Source organism: Cetorhinus maximus, chromosome 3, assembly GCF_964194155.1.
Source record: "Cetorhinus maximus chromosome 3, sCetMax3.hap1.1, whole genome shotgun sequence".
Classification (NCBI taxonomy): Eukaryota; Metazoa; Chordata; class Chondrichthyes; order Lamniformes; family Cetorhinidae; genus Cetorhinus; species Cetorhinus maximus.
This window is the reverse complement of record NC_135881.1, coordinates 44,554,460-44,577,773: the sequence shown is the minus strand read 5'-3', so window position 1 is coordinate 44,577,773 and position 23,314 is coordinate 44,554,460. Positions and strand designations below refer to the sequence as shown.

At 42.2% G+C, this 23,314-nt stretch overlaps 1 protein-coding gene across 3 annotated transcripts in view; it reads left to right on the top strand.

Annotated features, from left to right (window-relative positions):
• Positions 1-23,314, top strand: part of waca (WW domain containing adaptor with coiled-coil a) — a 112,082-nt gene that overhangs the window by 70,114 nt on the left and 18,654 nt on the right. For all 3 annotated transcript variants that reach the window (XM_078537857.1, XM_078537862.1, XM_078537850.1), the window contains 2 exons: positions 3,121-3,269; positions 12,934-13,049. In XM_078537857.1, the coding sequence (XP_078393983.1) occupies positions 3,121-3,269; positions 12,934-13,049 (265 nt within the window). The remainder of the gene's footprint in view (positions 1-3,120; positions 3,270-12,933; positions 13,050-23,314) is intronic.

Sequence of the window (23,314 nt, the reverse complement as noted above, 5' to 3'; positions counted from 1 at the left end):
GCTGCTGGACCTGGTGAGTTTTTCCAGCATTTTCTGTTTTTGTTGTAAAGGTAAGTGTTGTTGCTGGGAGATCTCTTGGGGTGCAGGTTCCTGGGAGAGGGAGCCATGGGAGTTGGCAGCAAGGGCGGGGGCTGGGTGGCTGTTGAGGCCGCCCTCCTGCCTCATGTCAGTGCCCTGAGTCATGCACAGATTAGTGCAGGCCGGTGGGAGGAAAGTGTTTGGTACCAGTCCTGACGCCAGCCAACCAAGTTTTCAGACCCACCTGCCTCATTCCTTGCCTCCTGCAGGGGCAGAAGATTCCGGTCGGTGTCTTAAACACCGGTCATCTTAGTTTAATTGAATTTCAGTTTCATGTCTTTGCATTTCACCTTCTGCATGTAGCACTCCTGAACTGAGCCCAGAGCTGCAAGATCAGTTGATTGAGGATTAACAGGTTTGCACAATCACATGCAATTCATGCTTTGATATAGGGAGCATTCAAGTTGTGAAAAGCATTGGGATTAAGAAACTGCATATCAATAGGGATCAGAAGACATATAGGGCAGAATTTTGTGGAGGCAACAGGGGGTCATGGTTGCCAGCTGGAGAGCCTATACGATCCCTCACATTATAGTTTTTCTAGAAGGCCTGCTGCATTTTGTGCCACTGAAGCACTTAACAGACCAATGGCAGGCCTTCCCTGGGGACAAAGGACCTGGGGAGGGAAGAGCTGCTGGCCTCTAAGAGGCCAGCAGCTCTTCTGTATGGCAGCACCACCATGGAGGTGGTAACTACTGCTGGTACTACACCCATTCAAGGTGTTGGATTGAGGAGGGACTCAGGCACAGGTGAGTGGTGGGAGGGGGCTTAAGGAAGGTCAGCAGCAAGGGCAGGGGGTTGGCTTTCAGTTGGAGCCCACAAGCAAGCGTGCCAGGGTTTGCTTGTCGCGAACCCTTCATGGCAGGCCCCCTACCTCCCACTGGGTTAATATTAGTGGTGGTGGGATGAGACATCTAATTGAGCATTAATTGCTCACTTAAGGGCCTCAATTTGTGGCAAAGCAGGAAAGCTGTCCACGGGCCTTCCCATTCCAGACTTGATCAGGGCGGATACAGTAAGTGACTGGGTCCCCTCCAGCCACCCTCCTGCCTGATTTAAATTGTGTCTCCCCGCCCCTCCCTTTCCCTTCTCTCAAGCCATCTTTGTTGGAGTGTAATTGCTGAGGCATTCTTAGGCTTCGTACCTGAGTGCAAATGTGTTACACCCACTCAGCTTGCCTGGTTTTGATGAAGGAAATTGTTTGGTCTTTAGCTTGATTGAATTTTACTTTGAGCTCTTTACCTTTATTGGATTCTCTGCAATAGATTGCTACTGACTTGTGACTGCATCTTTGACAGCTTTGTCCATTACTAAATTGCTGCCTTGGTAAACCAGGAATGTGTAGGTGAAGTAGAGATTGTGATTGGATGCTTGTGCTACAGTAATGCTTATAAAAACCTCCCTAACATAGAAGGTTAATTTTCACAATTCACTCCTGTTTCTGGATTGTACTCAACCTTAGATGTTAGGAACATGGCAACGGGTGTTGTTCCCCGTGTTCCAAATTGAGTCCTCTCAATGCAGCTATGATGAACTCTGGTGCAGGTATAATGAAGTAAAAGTTCTCTAGTGCGGCAGTCTCGGAGTATGGTATGTTTCTTCCCATGTCCTCCAATTCATGTAGCAGCGAATATTGTGGCACCTCCGAAAATGCCAAATTCTTCATGCTTTCCTTTTGTCACTGATTGTCGCTGCCTCAAACTGGGATGAGTTTTCCACAAACAATTAACTGACTCTGCCAATTGAACATTTACCCCTGTGGTCTGCATTAACTTAAAGCAATTCTGTGGAATTCGGAACTTTTTTGTCCATGAATTCAAGGCAAGAGCTGCAGCTCTGGCTTTGCATGTAACACAAGAAGATTCTGGACACCATTAACCCACTAAGTAAATACACTTGTTCAAAGAAAACTATATGGACCGACTGAAGGTTTACATTCCATTGCATGCTGGTAAATTTTTCATGCAGCTTTGAATTATAAACTGCTACTATGCATACTCTATACTGACAGTAAACAGTACTGGAATAATATTTCAGAAGTTAGTTTTAGTATGGATTTTTTAAATGAAAATATGATATTTTCTAAAGCATATCACATTTAGTTTTATTGCCTTTTGTTTGTTCTATTGATCTCGTGACTGCAACTAAGACAACAGATGCACAGTTTGCTCTCAGGTTGTTGTTTGAAGATGCTGCGGGTCTGCACAAATGGAACTTTGTTCTCTGCCTATTTTTCCTCTCCCATTCTGGTTGGTACTTCTTTAAAGCATCTCAGATTGACAAACTGACTGCAATGTATTTTTTGAAAATGCAATTAGCATCACATTTATTATAATCACTGGTACTGAAGATGCTAGGTACTGAAATTCTGTAAGAGGATAAATTGCCACTGAACTTTTTCCATTTGCTTTTCCAGTAAACTTTTTGAAGGCATCAGAAGCAATAGAATGTTAATATTTGAGTTGGTAGATGCCCTACAATTGATTTTCATTCTCCCTGCAATATAATAGAGCAAAATCAAATTTGTAGCACCTGATTATCTTCCAAATGTACACATTTAAAAAAAAAAATGCAAGGGTAACACTCAAGCTGGATTCCAGTTTTTCAATTTAGCCTTGTTACAAACTGAGTTTAATCATGTTGGAACTTGCAGTTTTTGAGGTACATAATGTTGACAGAAAATTTTTGTTAATTTCAAAGGAGGTCAATGACAGAACAAGGAAATAATCTATTAGGGTGATAAATTTAATACAATTAGCTTAATTGTATGTACCACATTTTATGTATGGCTTCTAATACATTGAAGTACCTTTTGCATAGTGTTACCTTCAAGAAAGATTTGATTGGACTTGTATGTTACATGGGGATGCTCTCATAGGTGACATTTTTGATAGAAACTTGGTACCTTGAGCAGCTTTGTTTTAATGTATTTGTCTAGCAATTGCTCCCTTAAAAAAAAATTCAGAGTCTTTTAGTTAAAATCAAGTTTTGTGCATTTGGATAAGATTACTTCAAACTGACTTTTTTTTTTAAAAAATACAGCTCAGCAGTCTAATCAGTCACCAATGTCATTGGCATCAGATGCATCATCCCCAAGGTCATATGTGTCTCCCAGGATAAGTACGCCGCAGACTAACACTGTTCCTCTTAAACCACTGATGAGTACACCCCCAGTGTCATCTCAACCAAAGGTAAAACCAAAATCATTTAATGCCTAATTCAAATATTGATTCTTTATTATAAAAAGGCAATTTTAGAATGCAATTTAGAAGGGGCAGTATAATACTAATGTTAAATGTATACTTTAAAATTTTCATTTTAGTAGTTTCACGGTTGTATCATCATTATATGCGTTGTGGTTAACTTGAGTTGCAATTTAAGTAACATCACAACATTTTTACTGTCTGAAAATGCCCATATTATTAGCAACATCGTTCAAGTCATATTTGAGAAGTGTAGGGGATACTGTGCGTTCTAATTCTATAGGCGGTGTTTGTTTATGGGGCTTGTATATACATTGAAATAATTCCAAGGATTTTAATAAGATTTATTGATCAGAAGATTAGTTTACTATTCCAGCAATATGATTCTACTATATGGAAATGTGTTCATGAAGGTTGATCAACTTATATGTGATTGTTTGCCACTCCATGAAAGCATTTCGAATAACATGAGAATCTATTATTATTGAAGGATATATGATTCTTATTGCTGAACCTTCATGTGCAGAAATTACTGTCATCCCGTGTAAGTTGATGGGGAAATGGAGGGTAAGGTACCTGGGAATATTTGACCCTTGAAAAAACCTGGGTTGTGTGCAGCCAAATGATCCTTTCCATTTAGTCTTTTATCTATAAGGGTTCTGCCTTCCAAGGTTTTCTCCCATTTCATGGTCAGCAAATCTGTTAGTTTCTGTATGGTACAGTTTCGGCCCTCTTCTCTAGATTGGAAACTTGAAGGAAATTTACGTAAAATTTTCTCCAATAACATAGTGACCTACCAAGGCAGCGTACTTTGTTCATGTTACTCTAGTTTTAAAAGTTGCAAACTGAACTATAGCTTCGCAGATGCTAACGAATATGGTTGCTCTGTTAGTTGTCTGTTTTTTTTATTGCTGTTCTTCTATTTTGTGCTTCTATCTCTTCCCAGCTTTTCTTTTTTGCTGCCTTTGCTATTCTCTTCTGCTTGCGCCTTTTTCATTTCTTCTTTCATTTTCGATGGCAAGTGCTGTCGCTAAAAAAAAACCCAATGGCTGAAGATTACTTTTAGGGGTTTAGTTATGGGCAAAATATTTGTGCAACATCCCTTTACCAATCATTTATGGTTCTCCTTCACTGCTAGTCACTTAATCACTACCCATTCTCATTCCTATCATTTGCTTATCACTCGCTTTACCTCTTCCCCGATGAATCGTCCTTTCAACCACTATGTTCTCCTCTTAGCTTTGCTTTGATATCACTCAACGTGCTGGGAGATGAAGTAAATTAGGTTCTGCCACCTGAATTAGAATCTTTTATGTTTCAATAAAGTCACCCCTCCTTCTAAATTCCCAATGAGTACAGGCCCAACCTACACCACCTTTCCTCATAAGAAAATCCCTCCCTACCTGGGATCAACCTAGTGAACCTTCTCTGGACTGCCTCCAATGCCATTGTATCTTTCCTTAGATAAGGGGACCAAAACTGTTCACGGTATTCGAGGTGTGTTCTAACGAGTGCCTTGTATAGTTTTAGCAAGACTTTCCTATTTTTCTACTCCATTCCCTTTGAAATGAAGGCCAACGTTTCATTTGCCTCACCTATTCGCTGTTGAATTTGTACGTTAGCTTTTCGAGATTTTAAAAAATTCATTCACTGGATGTGGGCTTCGCTGGCTGGGCGAGCATTTATTGCCCGTCCCTAGTTGCCCTTGAGAAGGTGGTTCATGTACGAGGACTCCCAAATCCCTCTGTGCTGCATCTTTCTGCAGTCTTTTTCCATTTAAATAATATTCAGCTCCTCTATTCTTCCTGCCAAAGTACATAACCTCGCATTTTCCCGCATTATATTCCATCTGCCAAGTTTTTGCTTACTCACTAAACCTGACTATATCCCTCTGTAGACTTTTTGTGTCATCCTTGCCACTTGCCTTGCCACCTATTTTTGTGTCATCCGCAAACTTGGCGATAGTGCATTCACTTCCCTCGTCTAAGTCATTAATATATATTGTAAACAATTGTGGCCCCAGCACTTTCACTAGTTACAGGTTGCCATTCTGAAAATGCCCCTCCTTATCCCAACTTTCTGTCTTCTATTAGTTAGCTAATCCTCTATCCATGCTAATATACTACCCCCAACACCATGGGCTCTTATCTTATTAAGTAGCCTTATGTGCAGTAACCTCATGAAACACCTTTGGAAATCCAAATATATTACATAATGGTTCCCCTTTATCTATCCTGCTTGTTACTTCCTCTTCAAGAATTCTAATAAATTTGTCAGGCATAATTTCCCCTTCATGAAGCCATGCTGAGTCTGCTTGATTAGATTATGTAATTCTAAATGCTCTGCTGTTACACCCTTTATAATAGATGCTAATATTTTCCCAATGATGGATGTTAAGCTAACCGGCCTATAGTTACCAGTTTTTTGTTTCCCTCTATTTTTGATTAAGGGCGTTACGTTGGCAGTTTTCCAATCCTCAGGGACTTTTCTAGAATCTAAAGATTCTTGGAAGATTACTACCAGTGCATCCACTGTTTTTTGTAGCTACTTCCTTTAATGTTGTAAGCTGCAATCCATCAGGTCCAGGGAACTTATCGGCCTTTAACCCCATTAGTTTCCCTGGTGCTTGCTCACTAGTGATAGTTATTGCATGTGTTTCCTTCACACACACACACACACACACACACACACACACACACCCCCCCCCCACACACCTCTTTTGCCCCTTGATTATTCAGTATTTTTGGAATGCTATTAGTGTCTTCCACTGTGATGACTGATGCAAAGTATTTATACAACTCCTCTGCCATTTCCTGGTTTCCCCTTAATTATTTCCCCAGCCTCATTCTCTAAGGGGCCGATGTTCTCTTCCTTTTTATATATTTAAAGAAGCTTTTACTGTCTGTTTTTATATTACTTGCTAGTTTACCCTCAGGTTATTTTTTCCCTCTTTATTATTTTTTTGGCCATCTTTTATTGGTTTTTAAAAACTTTCCCAACCCTCTGGCTTACCACCAATATTTGCCACGTTGTATGCTTTTTCCTTCAATTTGATACTATCCTTAACTTCCTTGGTTAACCATAGTTGGTTTATCCCTTCCTAGAATCCTTCTTTCTCACTGGGATATATCTTTGTTGTGAGCCATGAACTATTTTCTTAAATGTCTGCCATTGTTCATCAACTGTCTTTTCTGCTAAACTCCTTTCCCAGTCCACTTCAGTCAACTCTGCCCTCATTCCTGTGTAATTACCCTTATTTCAGTTTAGCACTGTTGTTTCTGACCCAAGATACTCTCTTTCAAACTGAATGCCAAATTCTACCATGTTATGATCACTCTTTCCTGGGGGATCTTTTACTCTGATCATTTATTAAACCTGTCTCATTACACATTACCAGATCCAAAATAGCCTGATCCCTGGTTGGATCCACAACATATTGTTCTAGGAAACTGTCCCGAATACACTGTATGAATCCTTGTTCATGGCTACCTCTGCCAATTTGACTTTCCCAATCTACATGAAGATTAAAGTCAACCATGATTAATGTACTGCCTTTTTGACATGGCCTCATTATCTCCTGATTTATTTGCTGTCCTACATTATAGCTACTGTGCGGGGGCCTATAGACGACTCCCACCAGTGTCGTCGTCTTGTTATTTCTTACCTCCACCCGTATGGATTCTACATCTTCCAATCCAAGATCATTTCTTGCTATCATACTTCTTCCATCTCGTACTTAGAAAGCTACCCCACCATCCTTTCCTTCCTGCCTGTCATTTTGAAATGTCACGTAGCCCTGAATATTTAGTTCCCAGCTTTGATTTCCATGTAACCACGTCTCGGTAATGACCATAAGATCATATCCATTAACCTCTATTTGTGCTGTTAATTCACTTATTTTGTTCCGAATACTACGTGCATTTAAGAGCCGTTAATTTTGCCTTTTTACCATTTTTTTCTCCCCTTTGACCCTATTTGCTGCTTTTTTTTAATGTTGGTACACTCTGTCCCTTCCTGTCACTCTCTGGATACCAATACCTAAATAGCTGCCCTGCAATGCTGCCAAATCCTTAGTTTTGCAAGCCTATGTATCCCCTCTCCAAAGCCCTCCCCTGCCTATTTAGTTTAAAGCTCTCTCTACAGTGCTAGTTATTTGACTCGCCAGGACACTGCTCCCAGCATGGTTTAAATGAAGCCCATTTCACTGGAACAGCTCCTTTGTACCCCAGTACTGGTGCCAGTGCCCCATAAGCTGAAACCCATTTCTCCCGCATCAATCTTTGAGCCGCGCATTTAACTGCTTGACTTTATTTACCTTATGCCAGTTTGCCCGTGGCTCAGGTACTAATCCCAAGATTATTACCTTGGAGGTTCTGCTTTTCAATTTAGCTCCTAACTGTTAAAATTCTTTCAGCAGAACTTCCTTATTGGTCCAATCAATGTTGTTAGTGTGGGAGGGGAGGGATCCAGTTGTCGTCATCCAAGCTCCTCTCCGGCCCTGAGGAGATGTCCTTAACCCTGGCACCAGGTTCCCACCCAGTCTGTTGTAGTCAGCAAATTTGAAAATATTACAATTGGCCTCCACATACAAATCATTTGTATCGATCGTGAACAGCTGTGGACTGAGCCCGAATTCTTGCTGTACCCTACTAGTAACAGCCTCCCATCCTGAGAATGATCCGTTTATTCCTACTCTCTGCTTTCTGTCTGTTAACCAATTCTCAATGCACACCAGTATGTTTCCCCCAGTTCCAAGCGCTCTAATTTTATTTACTAACCTCCCGTGTCAGACTTTATGAAAAGCCTTCTGAAAATCCAAATACACCACATTCACTGGTTTCCCCCTTGTCTATGTTCCAAGGAACACCCTCAAAAACTCCAACAGATTTGTCAAACATGATTTCCCTTTGATAAATTCATGTTGACTCTGCCCAATTTTACCATTCTTTTCCAACAGCCCAGTTATCACATCTTCACGATTCGAACATTTTCTGGACCACTGATGTCAAAGTAACAGGCCTGTAGTTCTCTCTTCTCCTCCATCCTCCCTTCTTAAATAATGGAGTTAAATTTGCTGCTTTCCAGTCCGCAGGACCCTTTCCAGAATTTTGAAAGATAACAACCAATGCATCCAATAGCTTTCTAGCCACCCCCTGCAACACTGAAATGAAGCTCATCTGGTCCACTGGATTTATCAAACTTCAATCCAGTCAACTTTTCAAGCACTACCCCTTTACTAATACTAATTTATTTTTTAGTTCCTCAGTTTCGCAAGTCCTTTGGCTGCCTAGTATTTCCAGGAGAGCTTCTGTAGTTTTTTCCGTTAAGATGAATGCCAAACAACTGTTTGGCTTCTCTGCCATTTCCCTGTTCTCTGCTATAAATTCTACTGTCCCCACCTGTAATGGGCCCACATTTGTCCTAGCTAATCTTTTTTTCTTTTTACGTACCTAAAGAAGCTTTTAAAGTCTGCCTTTATGTTCCTCGCTAGTTTGCATTCATGTTCTATTTTCCCTTTCTTAATCAGTTTCTTGGCCCTCCTTTGCTGGATTCTAAATTGCTCCCAATCCTCCGGCCAACCACTTTTATGGCATCCTTATAAACCCTTTCCTTCGATCTAATGCAATCTTCAACTTGTTTTGTTAACCATGGTTGATATATTTACCTTTCCCTTTTGGTGCTTGTGCTTTGGAGGAATATATAACTGTTGTAGACCATGTTGTATTTCTTCAAGTACTAGCCATTGCCTGCCTACAGTCAAATCATTGTGTATTTTCCCAATCCACCATAACCAACATGCCCCTCATACCATCATAATTTAGATTCTCCAGATCTAAGATCCTAGTTTCAGAATGAACTATAAGACCACAAGATGTGGGAGCAGAAGTAGGCCATTCGGCCCATTGAGTCTGCCCTGCCATTCGATGAGATCATGGCTGATCTGGTAATCCTCGACTCCACTTTCCTGCCTTTTCCCCATATTCCTTGATTCCCTTAGTGATAATCTGTCTATCTCAGCCTTGAATATACTTAACAACCCAGCCTCTGCAACCCTCTGCGGTAAAGAATTCCACAGATTGACGACCCTCTTAAAGAAGAAATTCCTCCTCATCTCTGTTTTAAATGGGTGTCCCCTTACTCTGAGATTATGCCCTCTGGTCCGAGACTCTCCCGCAGGGGGAAACAACCTCTCGGCATCTACACTGTCAAGCCCGCTAATAGTATTATATGCTTCAATAAGGTCACTCTCATTCTTCTAAGCTCCAATGAATACAGGCCCAACCTACTCATAAGAAAATCCCTCCATACCTGGGATCTACCTGGTGAACCTTCTCTGGACTGCCTCCAATTCCAGTATATCTTTCCTTAGATAAAGGTACCGAAACTGTTCACAGTATTCAAGGTGTGGTCTAATGAGTGCCTTGTATAGTTTTAGCAAGACTTTCCTATTTTTATACTCCATTCCCTTTGAAATAAAGGCCAACATTCCATCTGCCTCACCTATTACCTGCTGAACTTGTATGCTAGGTTTTGTATTTCATACAAGACCCCCAAATCCATCTGTGCTGCAACTTTCTTCACTCTTTCTCCATTTAAATAATATTCAGCTCCTCTATTCTTCCTGCCAAAGTGCATAACCTCACATTTCCCACATTATATTCCATCTGCCAAGTTTTGCCCACTCACTTAACCTGCCTATTCCCTCAGTAGACTCGTTGTGTCATCCTTACCACTTGCCTTCCTCCCTATTTTTCTGTCATCCGCAAACTTAGCAATAGTACATTCAATTCCCTCATCCAAGTCATCAATATGAATTGTAAATAATTGTGGCCCCAGCACTGATCCCTGTGGCACTCCACTAGTTACAGATTGCCATCCTAAAAATGCCCCCCCTCCGTATCCCAACTCTGTCTTCTATTAGTTAGCCAATCCTCTGTCCATGCTAACATATTACCCCCCAACACCATCTTATTAAATAACCTTACTTATGATACCTTATCGAACACCTTTTGGAAATCCAAATACCGTGCACCTACTGGTTCCCCTCTATCTATCCTGCTTGTTAACTCTTCAAAGATTTTTAATAAATTTGTCAGGCATGATTTCCCCTTCATGAAGCCATGCTGACTCTGCATGTTTATATTATGCATTTCTAAATGCTCTGCTATTCCATCCTTTATAATAGACTCTTTAACATTTTCCCAGTGGCCGATATCACATTCAAACTTAATGCAAAATTCTATCATATGTTTATTATCTCCCAAAGGCTCCTTTACAGCAAGATTATTCGTTAGCCCTTTCACATTAAAGAACACTAAATTCAAAAGAGCCTGACCCCCAGCTGGTTCCTCAATCCTCAATGTACTGCTGCAGAAACCCATGTGTAAATTGAAGTCGTCCATTATTGCTGTATGTCCATGTTACATGCATCTCTAACTTCCTGATTTATACCCTGCCTAACATTATAGGCCACCAAACTGTAGTGGTAAACAACTCCCACCAATGTTTGCTGCCCCTTACTGTTTCTTAGCTCCAACTAAGCTGATTCTACACCTTGATCCTACAACTTTATATGCTCTCTTAGCAATATACTGATCTCATCGCTTATTAAGAGTGCTACCCCGCCTTCTTTTCCATTTTGCCTATCCCTCCTCTATGTCAAATATCCTTGGATATTTGGTTCCAAATCTTGGTCACCCTATAGCCACATCTCTGTAATGGCAATTAAATCATACCCATTTACCTCAATTTATGTATTCAAATCATCAACTTTTTTGGGAATGCTGCTAGCATTCAAATAGATTGTCTTTAATTCTGCTTTATTAACTTCATTCTCTATTCTGACCCTATTTGATGCTTGCCTATGCTTCATCTGTCTTTTATTTTTGCTTCCTACTTTACTCCTTCCATTTACAAGTTTTGCTTCCCCCCATCTCAGAGCTCCCTCTCAGGTTCCCACCCCCCCTGCCAATCTAGTTTAAACCCTCCCCAACAGCACTGGCGAACTCGCTGCAAGGATATTAGTCCTGGTCCTGTTAAAATGCAGCCTGTCCGTCTTGAATGGGTCCCACCTGCCCCAGAACCAGTTCCATGCCTCAGAAATCTGATGCGCTCCCTCCAATATGAGTTCTGCAGCCACGTGTTCAATTGCTCAGTTCTATTTCAATGCTCTCTAGCACATGGAGCTGGAAGTAATCCTGAGATTTCTGCGTTAGAGGTTCTGCTTCAATCTCCTTCCGAGTTCCCTGAAATCTGCTTTCAGGATCTCATCCCCCTTCCTACCTAAGTCATGGGCACTGACGTGGACCATGTCCTCTGGCTGTTCACCCTCCCTTTAACAATGTCCTGCAGCTGCTCTGTGACATGCTTGACCCTGACACCACCCCGGAGTCACGTCTACAGCCACAGAAACTCCTGTCTGTTGCCCTAACTAACGAATCCCCCATCGCTGCAGCTCTCTTCCCCTCTTCTTCCTCCCCTTCTGTGCAGCTGAGCTGCCTTTGGTGCCATGAACTTGACTTTGACTGCACTCCTTCGAGGATCCAATGCGCTCATCAATTTCCAGAATGAAAACCTGATTAGTGAACGGGACCCCAGAGGACTCCTGTACTACCTGCCTGGCTCTCTTCGTCTGCCTGGTGGTCACCCATTACCTTTCTGCCTCCATGCTCCTAGCTTGTGGTGTGACCACCTCTCTGAACGTGCTATCATTGTCTCATGGATGCGCCGCAGGGACTCCAGCTGCCACTCGAGATCTTGGAGCTCAAGTTTCTGCAGCTAGTGACACTGGTTGGACATGTGGTCGTCTAGCTCATGGGTCCAATCCACAGCTTTCCACATACTATAGGATTTACATTCCATGTGACTGAGCTGCCTTGTCATGTCTTAACCCTACTTCACTCAACTTTATTTTATTTTACCTGGCCCTAATTAATAAACCTTACCGCTGTGGTAAACCTTACTAGCAATAATTAATAGTAGTACTAATAAAATTAACGATTATTTAAAGACTTTACGTCTTTCTAATTTTCAGCAATATCTGCACCCTCCCTCAGAACAGTTACTCACTAGCCAATCAACTTGTGGCTTTCCTGTGACATCACTGTTAACTTTTTCCCAAACTCAGCGCGCTCCAGGACTCGCGGGAGCTCCTCTCCCTGCTCCATGAGTATCTCCTGCAGGTCCACCTCTTTGCTCCTCCCCCTGAATGTGAGTGATGTAGGCAGCACTCCCTGGGGTATATTCATACACACCCCACTCCGTGAGTATCTCCTGCAGCTGGTCCTCTCCCTGAAGGTGAGTGATTGAGGTACACTCAGACTGCATGCATTCAAACTAAAATCCAAGCTCAAGCATTGGTGTGAGGCTTTTAAGAAAAATCTTGATTAAAGCTATGGCTTGGAGAAAAAAAAAACTTTCAGTTTGAGCACCTGCTATGGTTGCAGAAGTTGTGTACCATGCACATTACTGCTGCAATTTCTAAGACGTGGGTTAAGCATTTTAATCTGTTTTAATGTTTATTGAAATAGCTCATTGTGGGGAGATGTGCCTTGTTGGGGTCTATAAAGGCAAAACAACTTAGAGTGGCTTTAAGTAAAAATTATGTATTTAACTAAGAGGTGAAGTTTCATCTTTGCCTTTCTATCTGTAGTCCAGTACTTCAGTTGTGAAACAAGGACCAGCACAGCAGCAAGTATCTCAGCAACCTGCAACCGCTGACAAGCATGGGCATGAGCCTGGATCCCCTCGTAATGTTCAACGTTCAAGGTAAGGATTTCTAGTTGGAGTTGCTGTGGATGAAGTTTGAAATATTAATTAGGTTTTTATTTTTGAGGTTTTGCTACATAGGCCCACCTAAGTAACATTATTTTTCTTCTCCATTTGGAATGAAAGTGCCATGCCTGAAATGGCATTTAGAAAATTATGCACTGAATAAATACGGATACAATTACCAAGGGCAACTGGGTGTCCCTATATGATTTCCAGGGGTGGGGTTGTTGATGAAATGCCTGAAATTATTTTTGGACATCTTTTTGAACTTCTGCAGTGATGCCTTGGAACTGAGATGATTGACCTCCAACAACCACAACCATCCTGCTTTGTGCTCGGGATGATTCCAGCCAATGGAGTTATCCCCCACTGATCCCCATTGACTTCAGTTTTGCTAGGGCTCCTTGATGCCACACTCAGTCAAATGCTGCCTTGATGTCACTGGCAGTCACTCTCACCTCGCCTCTGGAATTCGGCTGTTTTGTGGCTGCAATGATATCTGCGGCTGCGTGGTTCTGTCAAAACCCAAAATGAGTATCGGTGGGCAAGTTACTGGTGAGTCGGTGCTGTTTGATAGCACTGTTGAAGGTGCCTTCAATCACTTTGCTGATTGAGAGCTGATAGGGTGATAATGGGTTGGATTAATTTGTGCTGTTATTTTGCAGACAGCACATACCTGGGCATTTGTTCTTTGTTGGGTTATTGCCAATGTTGTTGCTGCACTGGAATAGCTTGGCTAGAGGCGCAGCTACTCCTGGAGCATAAAACTTCAATGCTGCAACGAGGATGTTGTTGGGGCCCATAGCCTTTGCTGTATCCAGTGTGCTCAGCCGTTTCTTATCACGTGAACTGAATCTAATGGATTGAAAACTGCCTTCTGTGATGTTGGGGACCATAGGAGGAGGCCAAGATGGGTCATCAGCTTGACATTTCTGGCTGAAGATGTTTGCAAATGCTTCACTCTTTCTTTGTACACTCAGATGCTGAGCTTTGTCATCATTAAGGATGGGGGCATCCATGGCATCTATTGCTGCAGTTTGGTTTAATGGTCTGCTGCTGTTGTTCACTCGTTACGGCATGATGGCAGAATTTTGATATGTTCCATTGTTTGTGGGATTGCCTAGCTCTCTGTTGTGTGCTGCTTCTGCTGTTGAGCATGCATGTGGTCCTGTGTTGTAGCTTCACCAAATTGTCACCTTGGTTTTAGTTATGCTTGGTTCTGTGCTTGGCTTGCTCTCCTGCACTTGTCATTGAATGAGGCTTTTTCCCAGACTTAATGGGAATATTAAAAATAGGGATATGCTGGGCCATGAGATTACAATCACTACAATTTTTTCTCTTGTATTCTGAACTGTCTCTTTCCCAGAGCAATCCAAAATTAATCCAACAGCTGTACTCTATTCTTACAGCACTGTGTCTCAATCCCTATCTCAGTTCTTGACTGTATTTTTGCTTAAAAGATGCAATGATCTTTGCCTCAACCACTCCCCATGAAAAACAGTATTCTAATACCTATCACTGTGAATAACTTTTCTGTAATCCCTGTCTTTGCTTTTAATTGACTGCCTTCATCACTGACCTCTCAACCAGAGAACATACCTTTCCTTATTCCCGATGGCGTAGTGGTATTTTCGCTGGACTAGTAATCCAGAGACCCAGGGTAATGCTCTGGGGACCTGGGTTTGAATCTGGAATTTGAATTTAGTAAAAATCTGAATTAAAAGTCTAATGATGACCATGAAACCATTGTCGATTGTTGTAAGAACCCATCTGGTTCACTAATGTCCTTTAGGGAAAGAAATCTGCCATTTTTACCTGGCCTGGCCTACATGTGCTTCCAGATCCACAGCTCTGAACAAGAGCAATTAGGGATGGGCAATAAATGCTGACCTAGCCAGTGACGCCCACATCCCATGAATGAATAAAAAAAAATTCACTGTTTAACTTCTCATGATTGTAAAAACCCTATTTTATATGTCCACTTAGCCTGTTGATTTAGTGTAGTCCAGAAACCTGCTTGTTTTTAAACTCTGCTGCCTGCATCCGTAAATGCAACAAGACCTATTCACCTTGTAACTCTTCTTGTATGCATAGTTTCCCGTCTTTGGCATCACGCTGGCTGTTGCAAAAGCCTTCCATCTCGTTTTGTAAGACTGGTTTGCATCGTGGTGGTCAACTCTGTGTTAAGCATCACCTGGCATGTGACCCATGCTGGTGAATCTATAGTGTCTTCTTTGTGACTTTAATGCCCTTTCTATAATGGGGCATACAAACTGCCCAATATCTTCTAATGTTAGCAATGTTTTGTGCAAAATTATCATTGCTTTAGGTTTTATAATGGAGGCACTGTGGGTCTTTTTCTGGCTTTGTCTACCTTGTACCCTTTTCAGTGTCTTTCTTTTGACACATTGCACCCCCAGAAACTCTGCCCATATTCTAACTTGCAGCAAGGCCTGCCCAGCCATCACTCCTGTGCTTGCTGACCTACATTGGCTCCTGGTCAAGTCATGCCTTGATTTTAAAATATTCATCCTTATTTTCAAATTGCACCTTGACCATGCCCCCTCCCTATTTCTGCAGCCTCTGAGATTTCTGTGCTCCTCCAGTTCTGGCCTTTTACACATACCTGATATTCTTTGATCTACCATACAAATTAGGAGCAGGAGTAGGCCACTTGGTCCCTCGAGCCTGCTCCGCTGTGGCTAATTTGAATGTAACCTCAACCCCACATTCCTGCCTATCCCTGATAACCTTTCACCCCCTTGTTAATCACGTATCTATTGAGCTCTGCCTTAACAATATTCAAAGACTCTGCTTCCACTGCCTTTTGAGGAAGAGAGTTCCAAAGACACTCAACCCTCAGAAAAAAAAATTCTACCCATCTCTCTCTTAAATGAGCGATTTATTTTTAAACAGTAACCCCTAGTTCTAGCTCTGCAACCTCTCAACATTTAAATAATCTTTTTTATTCTTCTGTCAAAATGAATGATTTCGCATTTGCCCACATTATGTTCCATTTGTCAGATCTTTGCCGACTCACTTAATCTTTCTATTGATGTCTTAAGCTGTTGAAGCCCCTATAGAATTCTCTCTCGAAACCACTCACATCCTGCTACCTCTCCTCTTTTCAGACACTTATAAAGCCTAACCTCCTTGGCCAAGATTTTGGTACTTGTCCTGATGACTCTTTGTAGCTTTGTCAAATTTTGTTCAGTAATTGCAGTGTGCAGCCCTGGTCACCTCAATACAGAAATAATGTAATTACATTACAGAGGTACAGAGGAGATTTATGAGGATGTTGCCAGAACTGGAAAATTGCAGCCATGAGGCAAGATTGGATAAGCTCTGGTTGTTGTTCTTGGAGTAGAGGAGACTGAGGGAGATTTGATTGAGATGTGCAAAATTGAGGGGCCTGGATACAGTGGATGGGAAAGGCCTATTTATTTTAGCACAGTTCAATGACTATGGGGCATAGATTTAAAGTGATTGGCAGAAAGATTAGGGGAGAGATGAGGAAGAATTTTTTTACTGAGGGTTGTTGGGGTCTGGAGCTCTCTGCCTGAAAGAGTAGGAGAGGCAGAAACCCTCAATGAATTTACAAGGTGTCTGGATATGCACCTCAAGTGCTGTAACCGCAGGACCAAATGCTGGAAAGTGGGATTAGGCTAGGTGGTTTGTTTTTCAGCTGATGCAGACACGACGGGCCAAGTGGCACCTCTCTGCGCCATAAACTTTCTATGATTCTGGTCTTTATAAATAGTTTGTAATGGTTTTTGAGTGACGATAGAACTGAGAATTTAGGCAAACTGCAGGATGATAGGAAGCAAGTCTTGAATTGAACACTGATCCTTGCACTACATAACTTCAATTATCCAATTTGAAAAATAAACATTGTGTGTTAATAATGATATAAAGACAACAATCACTCGTAAGGGATTGTGCAAACTTGTTGTGGGTTCATTTATTAATTCTTGGCACGTGAACAGATATTCCTGGACAGAGCACTTGAAAACCTCGGTAAAGCTGTGTGTTTGTGTTCTGCTCCAGGTTAAAATGAAACTGAGGCTGGATCACATGGCACATTTTGCTGAAAATGATGGCATGCTGCCATCCCTTAAAGGGATATTCCAACAGCCCCCTTTCTTTTTAAAGATGCTTTCACCCCCTTCCAACAAAGTATACTATTTACAATAGATGTTCATGTTTAGTTACTATTACATAAGTGTAAAGGACTGGTGAATCTGAGTGTCTAAAGCATAGAGGTGATCTACTGGTATGCTCAGACCTTGTTATGATAACCTCATCTGGTGGTTTCTTTGATTGCTCACGATGATCTGTTGGTTTGTCTTTCTTAGATGTTGTTTCTGGTTGCATTTGGGATCTTGTCCTAGATGCAGTCGGACTGCACGGTGTTTGAGGAGCTGGAATGGATCTGATTTGTCCTTTGTTGTGCCTCTCTGTTGTGCCTTTGTGTGTAATGACTTCATACGACCTTGGTTCTGAACAAATCCTAGCCATCTTGGCTGGTTAACATGTATCTTCGGAGAGATCTTGGATACGAACCTGTTGTTCCAACTATAAACTTGGCAATTCTATACCTGCATTTTTAACGTGCACGTTGGTCACCATCTCTTGCAGTTTTAAAAGTTTCTCTCTGGTTTGTGAGAGAATAGGATGGGTAAGAATAGGTAGATGGTACACACAGATTTCGCCATGGGAATCATTTGTTCAGCTAGGCCGATAGATCTCAGGTCATGGGAAGAAGTAATGTGATCGATATTGCACTTCTCACACTCATCCTGAAATGGCTTACCAATAAATTGCAGACCATTATCCATAATGACCTTTCTAGGCACACCAAATAAATTGAAAGTACCACTGAGTGTGCGCTGCAGTTGTGCTTGACGAATTGTGCAGTTGTCAAATACACACTTCCCTAAAACTGATGGCATGCTGTTATCCCTTTGAGGCATATTACAACAACATTTACCTCAATTCTCACCTGTTCTTGTCAATCAACTTCCTGTCTTTACAATTACATTTCCCCTTGTAGTATATGCCTTAATTTTACGAACAGGCCTCTCCTGAGACCCTGAATTGAATACTTTCTAAAAATCCAAATAAACTGCATCTATTCAATTATTTTAATCTAAATTGTCAATAATTTTAAAAAATCATTAGCCCTGCATTTCTGCATGCTCACGAATTTTGTTTTGTCATCGTCATAATTGCATAGAAGGATGCTGTTTGGTCCATTGACTCCATGCTCGCTCTGTTCAACAATCCAGCCAGTCCCAATCCCCAACTCTCTCCCTGTAGCCCTACAGGTTTTTCCTTCAAGTGCACATCCAATTTCATTTTGAAATCTTTGTTCGTTTCTGCTTCCGTCAGCTTTGTAAGCCGAGTGTTCCAGGTCATTACCACTCGCTAGGTAAATAAGTTCTTCCTTGCATCCCTTCCTCACTCCCTTGCATCTCTTGCCCAAAACCTTAAATCTGTCTCTCTATCAGCTAATGGAAGCAGCTTTTCTTTGTCTACCTTATCTAAACCTGCCATAACCTTGTACATCCTATCAAAGCTGCATTATAGGTTTTAAGGATTTGTCCACAAAAATGGCATCTGAACAATTTCTGATTAATTGGTCTTACTTACCCAACTTACCTTTCCCAGCCTTGAATTTGGCAACTTGCCAGTTCAATAGCACAATTTGCATATTTTAGGAGGTTTGAGAAATTGTGGCAAGGGCAGTTATCTCCAAGACTTGTTTCTTATCATCCTGCATAAATTCTCAGTTCTATCGCCACTCAACAACCATAACAAAGTATTTATAAATACTATGCTAGTTCATACTTAAAAGACATGGGCTAATTCAATTTGCAAAAATTTAAGTACATGGTATTCAGAGTGCTATGCTTATCAAGGAAAGATGAACAGCCCTGGGAATATTTTGTCTTGGAAAGAGAAGGCTGAGATGTCCTAAAAGAGTTCTTTAATATTATGGAAGGTTTTGATACAGTAGTCGAGAGTATTTCCAGTAGTTGGAAGAGTAAAATGACAAGCTGTCAATATAAGATGGCCAACAAGAAATCAAATGGAGTATTCAGAAGCAACATTTTTACCCAGAGAATGGTGTTAATGTGGAACTCGCTACCACGGAGTGGTTGAAGCAAATAGTATAGATGCATTTAAGAGAAGGTTTGAGCAGATGAGAGGGATAAGTGAGTAGAGGGTTACACTGATAGTTGGGAAGGATGGCCGGAGGCACAAATGGCCCATAGATTGGTTAGGCCAAATAGCAACATAGGAAATAGGAGCAGGAGTAGGCCATTCGGCCCCTTGAGCCTGCTTTGCTGTTTAACTAGGTCATGGCTAATCATCTCTCTCAATGCCAGTTTCCTGCAACATCCCCAAATCCCTTGATAGATTTAATACCTCGAAATCTATCAATTTCTGCCTTGAACATACTCAGTGACTGAGCCTCCACAGCCCTCTGGGGTAGAGAATTCCAGGATAGATGCGAAGAGGATTTTTCTCCTCGTGGGGAAATCTAGAACTTGGGGACAGAGTTTCAAAGTAAGGAGTCTTCCATTTAAGACCCATGAGGAATTTCTTCTCTGAGGGTTGTTAATCTTTGGAATTCTTTACCCCAGAGGGCAGTGGAGGCTGGGTCATTAAATATATTCAACGATAGACCAATTTTTTGATCTGCAAGGGAGTCAAAGGTTATTGGGGCAGACAGGAAAGTGGAGTTAAGCCCACAGTCAGATCAGCTTGATCTTGTTGAATGGCAGAGCAGGCTCGAGGGTCAAAATGGCCTACTCCAGTTCCTGTTTCTTCTGTTGTTTTGTATAGGTTAATAGTGAGATCCACAGATGAGTAACAGTGGATTCAAAGTACAGTTAGAAGCAGCTACGAAGAAAGGGTTTAGGTGTTGTGTGTAGGAGAATTCAATACAAAAGCAACAATGTAATGATGAATTTATGCAAGCCATCCACTAAATCAAGGTTTAAGTATTTCACCCCATTAAGAGAAGAACTTGAGTGTGTGGCAGCGGTGCAGTAAATGTTCACTGAAATGAGGGCTTGTTTGTTGCGAAAATGTCTAATTTTCCGATTGATATGTTTTAGGAATATAACCTTTAGTTTGGGGATCCCGGAAGTCAATTGGGGCCTGGAAGCAACTTTGAGACAAGCTGAGAGAAAGATCTGCCAAGACCTGTGGACCAGTAACAAAGGGCCATCAGAAACCAAGGGTATTTTCTGATTTTGGAGCCACTGAGCAAGAAAGCAATGAGACCTATGCTTGAGCCGTGGTGTCCACTATTGTGAGGTGCTTCAGGAGAGTTGGAGGGTTGCCTCCTCAGAAGCTCATGCAAGAACCCCAAGAAAACACTCATCTCGGAGAATAGCAGGAAACTGAAGAAAGTCAAAGTGAATTCCTGAGAGCTGTGATTAGGATCTGGATAGCACTGTCTGAGTGTGGTGGAGGCAGGTTCAGTCAAGGCATTCAAGAGGTAATTGGATTATCATTGGGGTAGGAAGAATGTACGGGGCCACAGGGAATGATGAATTGCTCCTACAGAGAGTCAGCCCTCTGTGCTATAACCACTATGATCCTAGGTATAGTAAGCAATTAAGGCGGCAAGTGGCATATTGGCCGTTATTGCAAGGGGATTGGAGTACAAGAATACAGAATCTTGCTACAAATATACAGGAATTTGGTGAGACCACACCTAGAGTATTATGTGCAGTTTTGGTCTCCATATTTAAGAAAGGACATGCTTGCCTTTTAGGTAGTAGAGTGAAGGTTCACAAGATTGGTTCCTGGCATGAGAGAATTGTATTATGATGAGAGCCTGAGTAAATTGGGCCTGCACTCTCTGCAGTTTAGAATAATGAGAGGTGATCTTAATGAAATTGTAGACACAGAGGTTGTTTCCCCTTTCTGGGGCATCGAGTAGATGGGCACAGTATCAGGATAAAGGGCCAATCATTTGGAATGGAGATGAGAACTTTCTTCACTCAAAGGGTTGTGAAAATTTGGAATCCATTTCCCCATGGGTTGTCGATGCCCCATTGTTGAATATATTTAAGGCTCTGCTCCTGTTTATATTTTTATGTTCAAAAGCATAGCATTGCACATGGACTTGCAACTAGAAACATACTGTTTGAAGGTAGTAGTATTGCTTTGTGAAGATGAGCATTATTACGTGGCTAAAAGCAAAATACTGCGGATGCTGGAAATCTGAAACAAAAGCAGAAAATGCTGGAAAAGCTCAGCAGGCCTAACAGTAACTGTGGAGAGAGAAACCGAGTTAATGTTTTGAGTCCATATGACCCTTCTTCAGAGCTGAAGAGAAGTTGAAATGTGATGAAATTTATACTGTTTAAGGGGGGATGGAGCAGGTGAAGCTGGATAGAAGGCTAGTGATAGGTGGGGACAAAGAGATTGACAAAGATGTCATGAAGTAAAGCACAAAGGGAATGTTAATGGTTGTGGTAAAGGCTAAAAAAGATGCTGATAGTGGTGTAAAGGTAAGAAAGCAGAACGTGATAATGGCAGAACAAGGGTAGCATTGTGTGTAAGAACAACATGGAACAAGTAACACATGGCCCTTTTGGGGATGGGGTGGGGGGAGGAGGCAGTGATGGTGAAAAAAGGGATAGAAGGGGGGTTAAAAAAAATGGGATAAAGTCATGGATAAATGAATAGAAATAAAAATAAATGGATAAAAAATAAAAATGAATGTAGAAAAATGGGGATTGAAAAGGGGGTGAGGATAGAGGAGAGAGTTCATGGTCTGAAGTTGTTGAACTCAATGTTAAGTGCAGAAGGCTGAAAAGTGCCTAATCGGAAGATGAGGTGCTGTTCCTCCAGTTTGTGTTGGGCAGTGCAGCAGGCCAAGGACAGACATGTGGGCATGAGAGCAGGACGGTGTGTTGAAATGGCAAGCAACAGGAAAACCTGGGTCATGCTTGTGGCCAGACCGGAGGTGATCCACAAAGCAGTCACCCAGCCTGCGTTTGGTCTCCCCAATGTAGAGGAGACCACATTGGGAGCAGCGAATGCAGTAGACCAAATTGAAGGAGTGTGCAAGTGAAGAGCTGCTTCACCTAAAGGGAGTTTTCGGGCCCTTGGACGGTGAGGAGGTAAAGGGGCAGGTGTTGCACCTTCTGCGATTGCATGGGAAGGTGACGTAGGAAGGGGATGAGGTGTTGGGTGATGGAGGAGTGGACCAGGGTATCCCGGAGGGAACGGTCCCTACAGAATGCTGACAAGGGTGGTGAGGGGAATATGTGTTTGGTGGTGGCATCATGCTGCAGATGGTGGAGGATGATCCTTTGAATAGGGAGGCTACTGGGGTGAAAATTTAGGACAAGTGAACTTTTCTTCCGCCTTCGCCTCCGTGCTCACTGCTTTGGGCAGGAGTCCTCCCCCCCCCCCTCCATGGATCCTTTCACCCGCCTCCTGTATTCTCCCTCCACCTGAATCCCTCCTCCTGGCCTCTTACCTGCTTTGGAATCTTTTCATTGAGAATTGTCGGCGTGACATCAACCGTCTCAATTTCTCTGCCCCTCTCACCCACTCTCACCTGTCTCCTTACTGCGCTCTGTTCTCTTAGGTCCAACTCTGACTTTATCAAATCTGCCCACAAGGGTGGTGCTGGTGTTGTCTGGTGTACTGACCTTTACCTCGCAGACGTTGAGCATCAACTCTCAGACACTTCTTCCTACCTCCCCCTGGACCATGACCCCACCACTGAACATCAAGTCATTGTTTCCAGGACTGTCACTGACCTCATCTCCTCTGAAGATCTTCACTCCTCAGCTTCCAACCTCGTCGTCTCCCAAACCCGGACAGCCCTCTTCTACCTCCTTCCCAAAATCCACAAACAGGACTGTCCCAGTATACCGATCGTGTCAGCCTGTTCCTGCCCCACAGAACTCATTTCTTCCTATCTTGACTCAGTTCTCTCTCCCCTTGTCCATTCTCTTCCCATCAACATCCGCGATTCCTCTGATGCCCGACGTCATACCAGCAATTTCCAGTTTCCTGGTCTCCTCTTCATCATGGACGTCCAATCCCTCAACACCTCCATCCCCCACCAGGATGGTTTTAGGGCTCTCCGCTTCTTCCTTGAACAATCACCATCCAACACTACTCTCCTCCTCCTGGCTGAACTTGTTCTCTCACTGAAAATTTCTCCTTAAACTTCCCTCACTTCCTTCAAATAAAAGGTGTGGCTATGGGTACCTACATGG